General features: G+C 55.5%; 4 protein-coding genes across 4 annotated transcripts; 1 reads left to right on the top strand and 3 right to left on the bottom strand.

Annotated features, from left to right (window-relative positions):
* Nucleotides 1–1047: 1047 nt before the first annotated feature.
* INS49_006645 (uncharacterized protein) lies at nucleotides 1048–3054 on the top strand (the record flags this gene model as incomplete). The annotated part of the gene is made up of 1 exon (XM_043167415.1): nucleotides 1048–3054. One exon carries the CDS (start codon nucleotides 1048–1050, stop codon nucleotides 3052–3054), a length of 2007 nt encoding a protein of 668 aa, XP_043028559.1.
* Nucleotides 3055–3775: 721 nt separating this feature from the next.
* INS49_006644 (uncharacterized protein) lies at nucleotides 3776–4441 on the bottom strand (the record flags this gene model as incomplete). The annotated part of the gene is made up of 2 exons (XM_043167414.1): nucleotides 3776–4324; nucleotides 4397–4441. 2 exons carry the CDS (start codon nucleotides 4439–4441, stop codon nucleotides 3776–3778), a joined length of 594 nt encoding a protein of 197 aa, XP_043028558.1.
* A 1103-nt stretch (nucleotides 4442–5544) lies between these two features.
* Nucleotides 5545–8146, bottom strand: INS49_006643 (uncharacterized protein; the record flags this gene model as incomplete). The annotated part of the gene is made up of 4 exons (XM_043167413.1): nucleotides 5545–5658; nucleotides 5710–6407; nucleotides 6465–8056; nucleotides 8124–8146. 4 exons carry the CDS (start codon nucleotides 8144–8146, stop codon nucleotides 5545–5547), a joined length of 2427 nt encoding a protein of 808 aa, XP_043028557.1.
* A 922-nt stretch (nucleotides 8147–9068) lies between these two features.
* INS49_006642 (uncharacterized protein) lies at nucleotides 9069–12880 on the bottom strand (the record flags this gene model as incomplete). Its single annotated transcript, XM_043167412.1, has 4 exons — nucleotides 9069–9364; nucleotides 9457–9892; nucleotides 9953–12782; nucleotides 12843–12880. 4 exons carry the CDS (start codon nucleotides 12878–12880, stop codon nucleotides 9069–9071), a joined length of 3600 nt encoding a protein of 1199 aa, XP_043028556.1.
* Between the last annotated feature and the right edge of the window lie 2234 nt (nucleotides 12881–15114).

The following is a 15114-nucleotide window of genomic DNA, read 5'->3' as shown; positions in this document are numbered from 1 at the left end:
TAGATGGGAGGACGTTGGAGATGGGGCTCTAAAAATAAAGATACATCGGTACCTCTCGCACCTAGGCACGTCCCCTCATCACTTTGCTTCCCCACTTTTAGCTGCGTGTAATGATTGGCTGCCCCAATCCTAGGCCCCCCGAAAATAGCTTGTAAGCGCCGTACTAGAGCTGCAAGTCATCAGAAGTGCCGGTCTTGACTCTTTCTTTCGTGACTATTCCTTCCACTTCTTCACGTCACCCGTCGACCACGGCGACGGCTATCCGGATATGCAGGCCAGGACTGGTCCGGTCACACTGCTACCTATCCAGAAGGTGGCGCCGTGCCAACTTTTGAATACCCCGCGTTATATGGGCCTTGCACGATGGCGCCCCCCCCCGCCCTTCACGATCCCCTTCTCTTGCAGCATCTAGTCCAACTCCGAGTCTGTTATACGTAGTATATCACTGTGATCCATAGAAGACGCCAGCGAGAATCTGTACAAGATCCACCATCATGTCACATCGTCACACTGCACCATGACCCTGGACCACGGCACATGGGGCCTAAAAAAAGAATCACACGCAACGCTCGACTCCGGTAGGTTGGACCACGAACTGCCATTGCTTGATTTTTCCTCCGAGCTGCCAATGTTTGTTCGTGTGTTTCGAGATCTGCTGTTTCAGATTTGTGTGTCTGCCGACAGCTACCCGTCTGCATGTCAGCATGTTTCGAAACTAGACATACATATACCTCGAGGTGTCTCCGTCTCTGCCATGATGGATGATGCATGATAGTCCACACCATCGACAGCTTCACTCTTGGGCCACATCTGCTACACCTGTAGTAGACACTTATTTCCTTGTCTCTCAAACCCCACTCTCACTGACTTGTTCTCCAACTATTGCTTTCTTATATGTCGAGACAAAATACGGGTCGTGCTGGGCAAGCCTAAGTAAAGTCTGCCTCGGGCGACGTCTCTCTTCTCACTCAGTCCATCGACACGAGACCCAACTATACCCGTGAAAGGGGAAACACCAGTCACTCCTCCACATCTCTTTGAAACATCATGGCCCTCAAGAGCCTTATATCCTCGCCCCTTGAGGCTGGCACCTCCATACTCGACGCACACCATCTGCCGTCATGTTACAATCCCGTGTTCGAGTACACGTCCAAGCGACTCGCCAGGAAGGGCCTGCATATAACCCTGACTGTCGCACGGAAGGAACACCACGGCTCTACCCAGATTGTGGGTGACAATAATGAGCCCACCGCATCGGACGACCTGATGGTCACAACAACGCCGCCCCAGACTCCCGATGTCGTACCGCGCACACCGGGCTTCTCCACCTTCAAGTCACTGGTGCGATCAAAAACACAGCACCACTCGGCCAGCACCGACGAGTCCGACTTCAAGGCCCCGAAACGGAGCAAGACAATAGCTGCACCGCCAAAGAAGCCCTCGCTGGCGTCGCTGCTCGATAATGGCCCGTGTAGCCCCAGGCGGCTGCGGTGGCCCTTGACGCCCAGCACCCCAGCAACCCCCAGGACACCTGCGACTCCTAGAACGCCTGCTACGCCCATGACGCCCGCGACCCCAGCGTCTATCACGACAGCCTCCTCGACTACCGGTACCACGTATTCAGCTGGAGGCTCGCCAGAGAACCTGGACCCAAACTTCCAGCTCATCCATACCGCGGCTCTAACCACACGGGCCGACAGAGTTGTAAGAACTACCCTGGAACGCACCACTCGCAAGTTTAATCTGGGCACTCCGCTCGTTGCCCACGACCCATCGGCCCACGGCATCCCCCCAGATGTCATCCACCGCTCCATCCTCCAGAACGAGCTCCTCTTCTCATCCGAGGGCCTGACCGTCCTGTCGCTGGACCACCTCTACACCTTCAAGAGCGCACTGGCACACTACGCTGCCTCCATGCACGAGCCTGGCAGGGACTTCCGCTTAGAAAATGCCGTGGACGAGCTGCGCCGCTACGTCCTGTCGTCCTCTGGTGGGCGCCGACGTCTGTTGAAGAGCGCCCTGCTCAGGTCCTACGAGTGGCTGGGCCCCGTCAGCGACGCGGCCTTGGACGGGGTTATGAAGATGTATTGCCGGGCATATGGCGGCGTCAGCAAGGATACCGGCATCGAGGACGACCTGGTCATACGCCAGGGAGACCTGACCATGGACATCCCACCTACGCCGCCCCCCAAGGACGATAAAGACCTCGGAAGGCCTGCCACTCCTGCCGCTCCATATATCCCAGCCTCGAACGAGAGCTCATACCCGGAAAACTGGCCACTTGTACCTCAACCTGTTTCGCCTATGGCTGGTGAGGGCTTGGCTGATATGCCAGAGACTCCGGTGGTGGAAAAGAGTCCACACCTGCCTGTTCACGAGTTGAAGGCCGCAGACAGTACGATAGAAAACGACAACGATAAAACTCCCACGAAACCCAACGACAAGGAGGTGGTGCAGGACACCACAACCACAACAACAACAACAACAACCGAAACCCCCCCGGCGATTCCGCTACAACGTCCCATCGCACGCTCCCCGCCGAGGGCCTCACCGAAAGCCGCACTCCCCACACTAAAGCTGCAGACATCATTCCCATCGCTCCCGCCCAGGCGTAAGATGACGCCAATGCCCAGCGCCAAGTCTCAGAAGACAACCCCAGCAGGGGCGGGACCATCATCAACAAGCGGCGCGGAGGACGGAGGAGACATCAAGAGAGAGCGCGAGGCCGACGACGACGGCGACATCACCGACTTCGAGGACGGCGACCTCACGGCCCGGCCCCCGCCGACGGCCACGAGCGTGCTGTCCTTCTGGGTCGGCGGGTGCATCGACGAGATGCTCAGCAGCCGGCAGCAGAAGCGGGGGAGCACCGACAGCTTCCGGTCGCGCCGCCACCACCGGAGGAGCTCGTCCTGGGGCCAGTCGCCGCAGCGCCTGGGGCCGGTGACGCCCAACGGGGCCGATGACCTCTCGCCCATTACGAGGGGCGAGTGGGGTTTCCTCATGGTCAGTGACCCGTTCAGATTCAAGACTGCCGCTGTGGAGACTTGTTGAGCTTGAGAGTGCTTGCTGGATCCCGGTTGGGAGCGGGTGACGTCGACCAGAGTGTCGTTCTGGTAGAGGGACTGCGGTGCCTTTTGAGGAATGTATGACGGGCGGAGTATGATACCACGACTTTCTTTTTTGTGTAAAGATACCACCATCACTGGATTAAATACTTGCATGGCATATGGTCGGAGTTTCAAATTTTACATTCCTTCTTAGAAGACTCGGCTGCTGCATTGAGTTGTGATGTGGAATCTGTCTCCTGTATGGGATCGACTCTCTGCGCCAGTCTATGTCGGCACTGTCACTTTGTGTGTAGCCGGAAACAACGTGGCCCTGATGAACACCAACTTAGTCCATGGTAACATGTACCCTCACAATTGAAAATATATCATAAACATTTGGACGTTCTGTGTTGTGAATGTTTTTTTTTTTCTTTCTTTTCATTAGAAGCGGCTGTGACGCAGCCGCACCGTTGTTCCTATGCCCAGCAATGCTGTCTGGCAATAGGACAGGACCATTCTTGCTGTATGCCTTCTAACCTATATAGGCATCCGAATTTGACTTATAGTTTTAACTATTATGGCCTAATCGATCTCCTCAAAACACCCAATAAATATAAACGTCGAAGGGTATCGTGTCCGCCGCAGCAAAATGCCGCAGCTGGACCAAAAGCTTTCCACCACATGCATACATCATTACGCCCGCCCCCGTTTCTCTGCTATACCGCCTACAGGTTGGCGAAGATGGCAGCACCTCCGAGGAGGGCCCCCATGCCGACGGCGGCGGTCTTCATGGGCGCGGGGTTGCTGGAGCTCTCGGACGAGCCCTCCGAGTCGGAGTCGCTCGAGGAGTCGCTGGTGCTGGACGACGACGAGGCGGAGCTCGTCAGGGTCTTGATGCTGCCGCTGGCGTTGCTGGCGCTTCCCGAGGCGCGGCCGGAGGCGGTGGCCTGGGCGCCGGTGGCGGTGCCCACGCGCGAGCCGCCAGCGCCGCCGGTCACGGAGGCAACGGCGCCCGACGCGCCCGAGACGAGGCTGGAGACCGCGCCCGCTGCGCCCGTGGCGCCGGCGCCGACATCGGATGTCACGCTGCTGACCAGGGAGCCGGCGTCGCCCAGGACGCTGGAGGCGCCGCCGCCGACGACCGAGGTTGCGCCGGCCAGGGCGCTGGTGACCTGGCTGGCGACGGACTCGAGGTCTTGGGAGGCTGTCTCGAGAGGGCCGCTTGGGTCGATGGCTGACCCGACATTTGAGAGGGCTGCGCCGAGGTCTTGGGCCTGCGTTGGCTGGATTAGTCACTTGTCCTTGTTGTGGCGTGTTCGGTGCCTTTAAGGGGTTCAGGGGCTTACCGAGACGGCGGCAGCGAGGCCGAGGAGGATCATGGAGGAACGCATGGTGATGTTGGTGATGAGGGATGTGTGGGATTGATGCGTTGAGGAGTTTAGAGTTGAGAGGATGAACCCAGGGACGAACTGAAGATCAGATGGATTGGGAAGCGTTGCAATAAATAATTATGGCTCAGCAACTTGGCTCTACGATGGGGATTTGAGGACGCCCCCGAGCCTTCTTCTTTTTATAAACAGTAACACTGTCCCTCCCTCTCCACAATTAATCATGTATCAAGGGTTGCACGGTGACGGGCAGGACAGCACACTGACGGGGCAAAAACAAGGCTACAATCCTTGCTACCGTGCGCCTTCAATGAGTTGGCCAGCTCGTATCACCATCCTTTGAGGCTCTGGCATGTTTGGCACTGACTAATAACGACTGAACGGGTTCAACATCTTTGGTGTCGCGGCTGAGCATGTCCGTATCTGCAAGAAGTGCCACATCGGCTCCGATTCTGCATGTCTGCAGCTGAATCATGTCAAAAGATTTGCAGCTATACGAACGCTGTCGATTCCCATCGGAAACCCCAAAGTCTTTGAGCACTCTCGACACTTCGTTCCCTACTCACAAGCGGTGTCTCCTTGGTTTTTGCCTGAAGACCCTGCGTCATAATGGAGTCGCTTTCCTCTCATGACTCCGGTCAGCCCAGTCCAGCCCGTGATGGTGCTTTCGTATTGAGTGGCTGAGCAAGGGCCCTGACTGCCGAAATGGGGCCTTCCGCCCTACGCCCCTTTACCCGAGATGTGGAGTCCGGGACGATCGAAATCTTGAGTCTGTCCGGGGCGACTGGTTCACAACGCCTGCGGGTTCATCGTCGCCCATCTGAACATACACTCTGCATGCAACAATAGGAGACCCGCCATCCAGATAAGCCTTAAGGGGATGTCTTAGGAGGCAGGAAGGTTGTAAATCAAGCGGCCCAGACCTTCCTTAGGCATTTCGGCTCCCAGGGGTTTGCAGGTGGGGACCGCATCCCTGGATGGAGCACTGCTTTGCTGAAACCGGGGGACCGCTGCTAAGCCAAGCCTGCGGCTTTGCTGGCATCCAAGGCTTTTGGAAATCATCCTCGGATATTGAAGTACTGTGAATGCTTGCTCAAAGCTGTCCCTCACTGGTTCAGAGACATTCCTTGCTTGATCGCCGTGACGATCTCGTTGGCCTCGTCCGCGCTTTTGGTCTCGAAATCGTACCGCTTGGACTCGCCATCGCGGAGTATAACAAACTATTCTGCTCTTAGTGAATGATCCTGGTTTCTAAAGCGGCCTTCACTCACCTTGAATTGCGAAGGATGTCTCCTTGACAGGTTGCAGCCCACAACATTGCTGAAGTGGACTGTTGTGGTCTTGCTGCTGCTGTCGGCCAGCGGCTTGCCGCCTGAGGATGGCGTGACGTGCACATACTCGCCTTCAATGGCAAAAAGCCTCTCGTTCAGTCCCGCAAAACGCATAGTTTGCTTGCGATAGACAACGTAACGGCGGAAATTGTTGTTCCTGCTGAGCTCCTCCTGAGCGAGCGCCTCTTTGGCGAGAGGGTGCGGCACTCCTTTCGTCTTGGAGCTCTTCTTACCACCAACACCCAACTCTGAGAACAACAAGCGTCCGCCCGGTGAGTGGCTAACAGGAGATTGACTCAATGTCGGGTCGCCGAAGCGACGTCTGTGCAGCTCCAAGTCCTGCATCGTGCCGATTGCCGACACGGGCCGATCCAAGAGGGCAATGGCGCCGGAATTGGGGATCTTGAGGATATGAAAGTTCTTGTCGAGATTGCGCTTCCGACACACAAGCTCAAGCACCTCCTCGATGTACATGTCCGTCGTGACATCAAGGGTAATTATCTGGCCAGAGGGTGCATCTGGGGTCATGATATGAATGCGCAGGAATTTGTGCTGTCCCCTCTGTGTATTGCTCGTAGAGACCTGCGGCCGTGGGGCGTCAAGCATGTTGGCGTCGGAGCGGTACGTCGTGGTCAGTACTGGATTGAGTCGGCCAGTTGTCGGTCTGGCTGATGCCGCCGCAAGTACCGACGTACTCGGCTGGGGAGTGTTGTGCAAGGTATCTTCCGGACTCGTGTCTTCGGCGACGGACTCTTCGGTGAATTGTGGAGTCAAGGCTTTGTTCGACTCGAATTCTTCTGCACTGGCCTGCACGAGAGCAAAATCGTCATGAATCTTGGTGTTTGACCGGCCCCTGCCAAACCTAGGCATGACAGCCGTGGGCCGCATTCCTTCATTCTTATTGTTCGCTGCAGTGGCAAAAGAGATGACTGGTTTCGTGCGATCGAACGGAGGAAAGTCATCATCCACCTCACCACCCTCTTCCACCATCTTGAGTGTCCACCAGTTCACGTTGAGCTTGTCGCCCGGGAGAGATGGTTCGAGCGATTCGTCATTGTACCGCCACAGAGCGAGGCCGATGAGGTCTGCTACGTTGACTGGGCGTTCACCAGCATTGTCCTCGCGCACGTTTCTTCGTATCAAAACTTCGTATGGCTTGGATGGGTTCTTAGAGAATGGAGCGTAGATGCGTATCATGAGCGGGCTCGCCTCGCCTTTGCCAGAAAGCGTGGCAAAGCTCTCAAAGGGGGCAGCGGGTTTTGTTTTCTTGACATTCAGAGCTTCAGATATCAAACTTTTAGGCTGGATCATGCTGATAGGCCTGATGGTGCTCGTCGGCCTCCTGGGAGGTAGAACACCACCGACAACCTGTGGTGGGGGTGGTATCGACTTTCTGATAGTTGATTGCCTCTTGAAGTCGCGCGGCGGAGTCCCAACAAGTTGGCGCGATGGTGACATGTTCGCGAGCTGTTTCTCAATATCGCCAGCGAGGATTGATGCCGATTCAAGACTCTCGTTGAAAGCTGACGACAGGTCCGAAGCATCCGAGTCCTCCTCTTCCTCTTCGAGGAGGTCGCTCTCCTGCCTCTTGACGCCTAGCCCCAGTGCAGGCTCCGACCTGTTGAGGTTTGTCTGTATCCTCACGGTTTTGGCAGCAGCCCTTGCCGCATCCCTCTGCTTCTGGTACCCAGAAACGTCTAGTTCGTTATCTGAAGAGACTTCGCTGCTCGTGACAGTGTCTCGCCTTGCTCTTTCCTTGACCGTCTCCAGGGCAGACTGTGAGCCTCTGCGCGGGGGAGGACGGGGAGAGCTGGCCGAAGTCGCCTGACGCAGGCTAGACGATTGTATCGGGGAGGAGCCGGAGCGGTGTCGTACGGGCATTTTGGCGAATTTTATCTGCTGGGCTGCTCGTTGTTCCGATTCATCGTCGCTTTCGTCACTCAAATCGCTACTATCCTCTTCTTCCATCTGCTCGCGGCGTCTCCTTCGCTTGGTTGCGATTCCGGGGCCCAGGGTGTCATTGCCCCCGGCCGTGAGCATCCCACCTTCCTCGGGCTCATCCTCGAGGTTAACCCCTACATGGCGTGGGGCCTGAAAGTATTCGGATGCGACAGCAGTAGGAATCGGGGGCGAGTGCGTTCGTTTGATCAGGGAGGGGTTGGTTCGCCATCCTGCAGCTTTAAAGGGGGCCGAGTTGAGAAAGTTCTCGTTCAGGGTGATAAGCCGCTCCCCAACTCCATCGGCGACTTCAGTGAGGTAGCTGGCGCGCAGCTGGTACGAGACCAGGCTGGGGAGAAGTATTTTGTCAGCACTCTTTCCCGTACCATTTCGACTGCTTGGCAGGGGGCACTCACTCCTCGACTTGAATGACGGACATTGTGGAAGTGGCCCGGTACCGACGTGGCTTCCTCGTCTTGGGACCAGTGTGCCAATCAATTCGCCACTCCTCAGTAAATGCCTAGTCCCGACCGTCATTCATGGAAGCCCTGCTGGTTGCTATGGGCCAGCCATAACAAGTTGGTCTCTTACTGTACTGTGTGGGTGCAATGGAGAGATGTTGGAGAGGTGACACTGGCGCGATGATGAAGCCCCGATAAGGAAGATAGGCGCTGCGGTGCTGGGCTTGGCCTGGGCCTGGGGTGCATGTGCAGTGACACGCCAGTGGGGTTCAGGTCCCGGCCTTGGCAGGATCGGCCGCAGCAGCAGCCTTAACCTGGTCAGCCGGGCTAGCAGATCCAAGCCCTTCCTAAACCCATCCTATCTTGGAGACGGACACCGGTTTGACATTAGTTCCTGTTAATTGCAAACCTCGAAAGGCTAGGAATGACTCTCAAGTGGAACAGGTGTACGGTTCCCAGGCGCAGACAGTGAAAGCAGGACGGTCTCATCACCCTCTTTGTTACTCCAGGGATGAGGTAGCGAAGAACTACTACGGTGCTCTACTGCGGTAGGTACCTGTACGCAGATGGGTAAAAGCCTCGGACTCAGACTCTTGTTTCCGCTCTTGTGCAGGAGAGACGGCACTTGACAAGCAGCCTTGGACCTTCAGCAAAATAGTTTTAATACCTATGCGACCAGGATATCATACCGAAATGATCCTTCCCTCCGCTCATGAAATACTGCAATGGCACGATTTGTACAAAGTAAGCAAGAAACACCACACTCGCCCGTAACCTGGAGGCGGAATCCGCCTTTCATGTCGTGTGACAAAAGCAAACTCGCCAGAATAGTCATTAGGGAAGCCGCCACTTCCTAGAACAGCCTCTTAACATCCGCATCCGAGTGACATAATCAACAAACTACCTCGGCGCCTGGCCCTCGACAAATTCCAGCGCGTCCTCCGTGTCGTAGCAGCCGATAGCGCTCGACTTGTTGCGGAAGGTTACGCCGTAGCACTTGTCGGCCACGTTGACGATCTCAGGGCGGAAAGTAGTGCAGATAAACTGCGTGCCGGCCTCCTTGGATAAAGTCTGCAACAGCTCCGCCACCGCTGTCCGGTACTGAGCATCGAGGTTGGCGTCGACTTCGTCGAAAATGACAAAAGGACTGCTTTCGGTGCGCTGGAGTGCGAAGATCAGGCAAAGGGCACACAGACCTAATAGTGGACCCATAAGTTAGCAGTTACATTTGGAAACGGCGAACGACAGGATACGCATCATTGGAACATCGCAGGGCAATAATACGCACTCTTCTGTCCACCACTGAGTTGTTGGATCTTCTGCTGCTCATCCATCTTCGAGTTGAATGACACCTTGATGCCAACTCCGGTGTAGTTTTCGACACTGCCACCATCCTGTTCATCCGAGTCTTCAGGTTCTCCCCGGCGCTTATCAGCTTTCCGCTCGATGACCAAGCCTCCGCGTCCAGCAGGAACCAGCCGTTCGAATATTTCCGCGAATTCTTTCGAGACTTGCTTGAAGGTCCGTTGGACTGCCTCATCTTTTCGCTCATCAAGATGCGCAATCAGCTCCTCGATAGATGCCTGGGAGGCGTCCAGTTCTTCTCGCCTCTTCAGCAGCTGCTCTTGTTGCGTAGTAAAGCTGTTGTATTGCTCAAAGGCTTTCTTGTTGACGTGCTTGTACTTCTTGAGCTTCTCGTTCACATTCTTCAGCCGCTTCGTGATCTGAACCGGGCAGGTTAGCTTCTGAATGACGGCGACAGACGACCATATGATTCTACTGACCTCGTTTGACTTGAGCTTGATGTGCTTGGTGAAGGCCTCGTCCGGTAGCACACCCAGGTCTCGTATGCTCTTGGCCATCTCTTCGATCTGGCCGGTGAGAATATGTTTCTTCTGCGCGCTCTTCTCTATCCTCTTCTGATGCCTTTCAATCTGCCGGGCAAGCTCTTGCAGCTCTTGTTGCTTCACCTCGATTGCAGATCCCACTTCCGCGATTTGAGAGCCTAGCTCCTCGGCCTGAGCTTCGTTTTGCTGTATCTTCTTCTCAATTGAGATGGTGGACTTCTGGATCTTCTTGAGTTCTTTCTGTGCATCCGAATAGCTGCTGCCACCGTCAGCGGCAGTGGAGTTCTCAAAGGCCAACCCGCTCAGCTGGTCTTCCTTGAGACGCAGGTTTTGGCGCAGATCTGTCTCCAGTATCTGCTTCCGCGTACCCAACTCTCTCCGAGCTCTAGCGGCCACGTTCCATTCCTTCTGCAGCTGTTGCACCTGCTGAGTGAGTTCTTCCACCGCCTGCTCCTCCTCACTGGACAGGGCCCTCTTGAAGTCAGAAGCCAGTTCCGCCTCCATCGCCTCGAGATTCGCACCAAAATCATGCATGTTCTTGTCGACCTGATCTCTCCTACTCATGGCTGCATCGAGATGCTCCCGCTCGCGCTCGAGCTGGCTGAGTTTGCTTCTGAGCTCAATCTTGAGGGGATCCAGACCGCCATCGGCTCGCCGCAACTGTGACTCTCTCTTCTGCAGCTCGCCCAATGCACGGGTGATCTCTTGGTCTTTCTGTTCCATCTGTTTCCGAGTTTCCGATGCTTGCGACAAGATCTCCTCGTATTTGTCACGCCACTGATTCACTGCCGCGACAGCTTCCAACCGTGATTTGCGCGTGTCGATGTATCCACCCGAGATGACACCCCTCTTGTTGATAATATCTCCGTCGGATGTAATGGCGTCCACGTTGTGACTCCTGGCATATTGTCCACCAATTTGCAAGTTGTTGGTAACGACAGTCTTGCCGAAGACTTGTTGGAAGGCGTCTTCGTACTCCTGATCGTAGTTGATCTTGTTGATGAGAGGGACGATGTCGCTCGCGCGGGGCATGTTCACGCGTCTCGGCTTCAACTGGGCAAGGGGCATGAAAGTAATGCGACCACCATGTCGCTTGAACAGCTCTGTTGCGAGCATGCTTGCGGTCCTTTCGTTATCGACAACGTAATGGAAGAGGCTAGTTCCAGCTGTCTGCTCGACAGCAATGCGATACGCCTCTGGGACCTCCATCAGCTCTGCGAGTGTCCCGTAGGCGCCTGGTATGTCCTTCTCTCGTCTTATTTGGCGTAAAGTAGCCAAGCCTTTGGCGGTAGCGTGGTCCATGGCATAGGAGAGCTCGCGTTCCGCTCGGTCCTTTTCCTCCCGGACTTTGGCCAGAACAGTGTCAAGCTTGTCATCTTCGCGGCGCAGCCTCTTCCTCTCTTCGTTGAGGCTGTCGAGGGATTCTTGGGCTTGCGCAACCTGATCGATCAAAGACTGCCTTCCGCCACCCCAATTCTCAAGTTGACCACGAAGGTCTGCAACAGATTTCTCGAGACCATCGATAGACTCGGTTACGTTCTTGACCTCTTCCTCGGCGTCAATTAGGTTCGCCTTTTGCTTCGAGATGGTCAAATTGAGATCATTGATCTCCTTCTGCAAGTAGTCGTCTCGCTCAGCACGGTTCTTGAATTGTGAGCTCCGAGTCTGCTTGTTCAGGAGGCGCATCCGCCGATTTTCAGCGTGATCCAGTATTTGCTTCACGTCGGACTCCGTCTTCTTGCGTTTCTCAAACTCAGGAGTCAGCTTCTTAAGCTCGTTCTCCTTGGCCTTGATTTCTTTCCTGACGGCGTCCAATTCGGTGTCGTGTTGATGCTTGGCCATATCTCGGGATGACTGACTGTCGGCCAGGTTTTTCACCTTCAACTCGGCCTTGGCGCGCGATTTGGCCACTTCTCGGCGATCCTCTTCAAGTTGGCGCCTGTCGATTTTGAGCAAGTTCAGCTGCTGCTCCAGAGAGCTCAGATTGGACTCCATGCCCGCAATAGCCTTTTCGCCTTTTGAGAAGGCCACACGCTGCTCTGTATCGTTCTCTCCGCCATCCTTGATGGCTGACCCCAACTCCTCGAGAGCCTCTTCAAAGTGAGTCTGCTGTTGGTAATAGTACGCGTACTCGAGACATCGGCGCTCCCTGTCGCTGTTCTGAAACCCTCGAAGCTCTTCCTTTTCCTCCTCCAGCTCGCTCAGACGCTCTTTGATGTACGCCAGGAGCTCATCGATCTTTTCTCTCTTGTTGTTCGTTTCGTTCATGATCTTCAAGGATTCGGCACGTTTGTCCTCGTACAAGTGGGTACCAGCAACTTCCTTCAGGAGATTTAGACGCTCCTTTTCCTTCATGTTCGTCAAAGCTGTCACACGCCCCTGGGGAACGATGTAGAAAGGGTTTGACCTGGAAAAGCCGGCTGTGTCGAGTAGCTGTAGAACCTCCTTCTTGGCCCAGACCTTCTTGTCTACGGAGTATTCATCCTTCTTGTGCCCGATTGTACGCCTTATTGCGACGTCATCCTTGTCAATGGTCTGAAATCGGCGGTCCTCGTTGTCGAATATGATCTCGACGTAGGCAGTGGCGACAGCGGAGCCGGAGCCTTCGTGTAGCAGAGCGGCGCGCTCCTCACGGCTGAGGTTGGAGTAAGCATCGCTCAGGACGAATCGGATGGCAGCGAAGAAGTTGCTCTTGCCGGAGCCATTTCGTCCGACGACGACATTCGTGCCCGGAGAAAACGGCTCGATAATGGTCTGATCCTTGTAGCTATTTGAGGTCGATTAGCATGCGGTCGCATAGACACGATTGTGGGAGGACGCGCGCAACCTCTTGAAGCCCTGGATGATGATCTGCTTGATGTACATGTTGCCGGCCAACGCCACACAGCGGACAGGGCGGAGCAGCTGTTAGATACCGAGATTGACACGGTCGCCTAGTCTGGCAACATGAGTGCTGTATCGCCTGTGTGTTGCAGGTGGAAAGTCGCCGTTGTGGGACACGGCGAAAAATCGTTGAGCTTCAGTTGCTTGGATGCTGGACTGGGCGACGCGACGCGGTTGGAGGCGGGGGGCATTCCCTCAAGCGCGCCTGCGAGGTTGATTACCTAATCACCCTTTGTCATTGAACTCACAGCCTTCACACCTCTGCCTCATGATTCGGACTGCTGGGTAGCTACTACATTCGTGTGCTTTGATAGGCACAGCGCTACTACTAAGTATATGCATAAAACGAGCACGAATCTTGCTTGCTTGCAGCATCGTGTCTAGTACCTCGACTGGTTCGTGCGGTAGTAACGAGTCTACAGTGGATGATAAGGACGGACTGACTGATCACGGGCGAATCCGGGGCTACAGGGGTTTGGAGCGCGTCCAAGCTCAAACCAAAAACGTGGTTGTGGTTGCTGTTGCGAGAAGCGCAATTGATGCGAGAATCTACACTAGCGAGACGAGATGTGGCCAGCACTTGCGAGGCTGCGAACAATGGGAGACAGCCTTTCGAAAGGGTTCGAAGCCTCAAGCACCATCGGGGGCTTGGGAGTTCCTCATTGTGCAAGAAAGAGCAAAACATCAGGGGTCACATTGCCCACACTACCTTTGCAGATGCTGTCATATATAGGCATCGCCATGGTTGCCGTGGTTGCCGAGGTGGTGGTGTGGGACGGAAGAGGTGGGAGGCGACGATTTGAAGCCTTGAGCGGCAAAAGTGTTGATGAGGCAGGCGATGGTGATTTTCGGCTGCAGGGGTCTAGTCCACTGTTGTAACCAACGTCTATGACCCACCGCCCATCTGAGATCGCAAGTCCCGATTGAACATGGGAATGCCGTTTCATGTGCTGAGCTCCGACCCGTCCGTCCGGGGTTGCCGTCGCGACACTGCACGAAGCAAAATGGGAGGCTCGCCCGTGGCGCAGACTCTCTCAGATGAACCATGATGGAATGGCCCATTGCACCTCTGGACTCAGGGCCAACGTCCACGGCGCATCTGGGTGAGATGCCTTGCATGAGGCTCCAGAGACGGTGTTGGTTGGGGGGACAAGGATCTTGCTTTAACGACGAAAAAGTTCCCGACGAGGACCGGGTCTGACTCGGAGCCACCTAGATTTGCGTGCTGAGGCACACCCGAAGGCGTAGACGCCTCGGAGAGCTGTGAAGAGCCCGTATGGTGCGCACGAGGGGGCTTAATGTCTCCTAATGAGATGGCGCTCCTCGAAGATCGAAGAGGCAGAAGCACCCGGCCGTCTTGGTGTTGGCAACGCGCCGGGCCCTGGAGTCGGGAGGGTAATGGGGCGATGAGGTGAGTATCTAATTCACGGCTGCTGGCTGGATTCTAGTCATGGACAGTTCGGCAGACATCAAACAGGATGCCAGGATAAGAGATGGTATGCCCTGTCTCCTGAATACCATCATGCGATGCCGTCGAGCGCCAGCTCATGCTCTGGATGGATGGATAGATGAATGGATGTGTGCATTGTGCGCGCGCGCATGTGAACTGAAGCGAGGCCGCAACGCAGAAATGGTTGCGCCAGTATGAGGGTAGGCTACTACATACTTCCAAGGTTAGTCGTACTTGGGTGGGTTCCTGGCAGCTAGGTAGTGACGAGGCGCGGACGGGTAACAGGCAGTTGAATCGAGTTTGCCGAGTCGAGAACAGACATGTAGGTTGGGTAGCCTGGAATTAAGGTTAGGTGCGCTGCTGGTCGACGATGGCGTCGGCGCATCTGGTAGCGGGCTGCAGCATTTTGGTTTGGTTTGATGGATGATGAGATCAAAGACGGGGAGGGACGTACCCCAAGGATCCCAGGCAAAGGCCAAGGAAAAATCTGGTAGCCCAGCAGTGATGGCAGGTGCGGCTTCTGCAGGGGTGCGCCGGTGCGCTAAAAATCAAAGTGCAGGAGCTGCCAGTGGCTCATGTCTATTTAAACAACAGTGCCTCGGATTAGAAGAAGACCACCTCCCCCGTCGTCGTTTTTTCCCACAGCCCACAGCCCACTCAGGTTTTAGAAGGCCCAGCCCAGCCCAGCCAGCAAGCCCAGCCAGCCCAGCCTGCACACGCACCACCCCGGCCAATCTGCGACCAGCAATCAAGCAAAGCAAGCAAG

The sequence above is a fragment of the Diaporthe citri genome (assembly GCF_014595645.1).
Source record: "Diaporthe citri strain NFHF-8-4 chromosome Unknown scaffold_2, whole genome shotgun sequence".
Taxonomy (NCBI): Eukaryota; Fungi; Ascomycota; class Sordariomycetes; order Diaporthales; family Diaporthaceae; genus Diaporthe; species Diaporthe citri.
The sequence above is the reverse complement of the archived record's forward strand: the minus strand, read 5'-3'. Positions and strand labels throughout refer to the sequence as shown.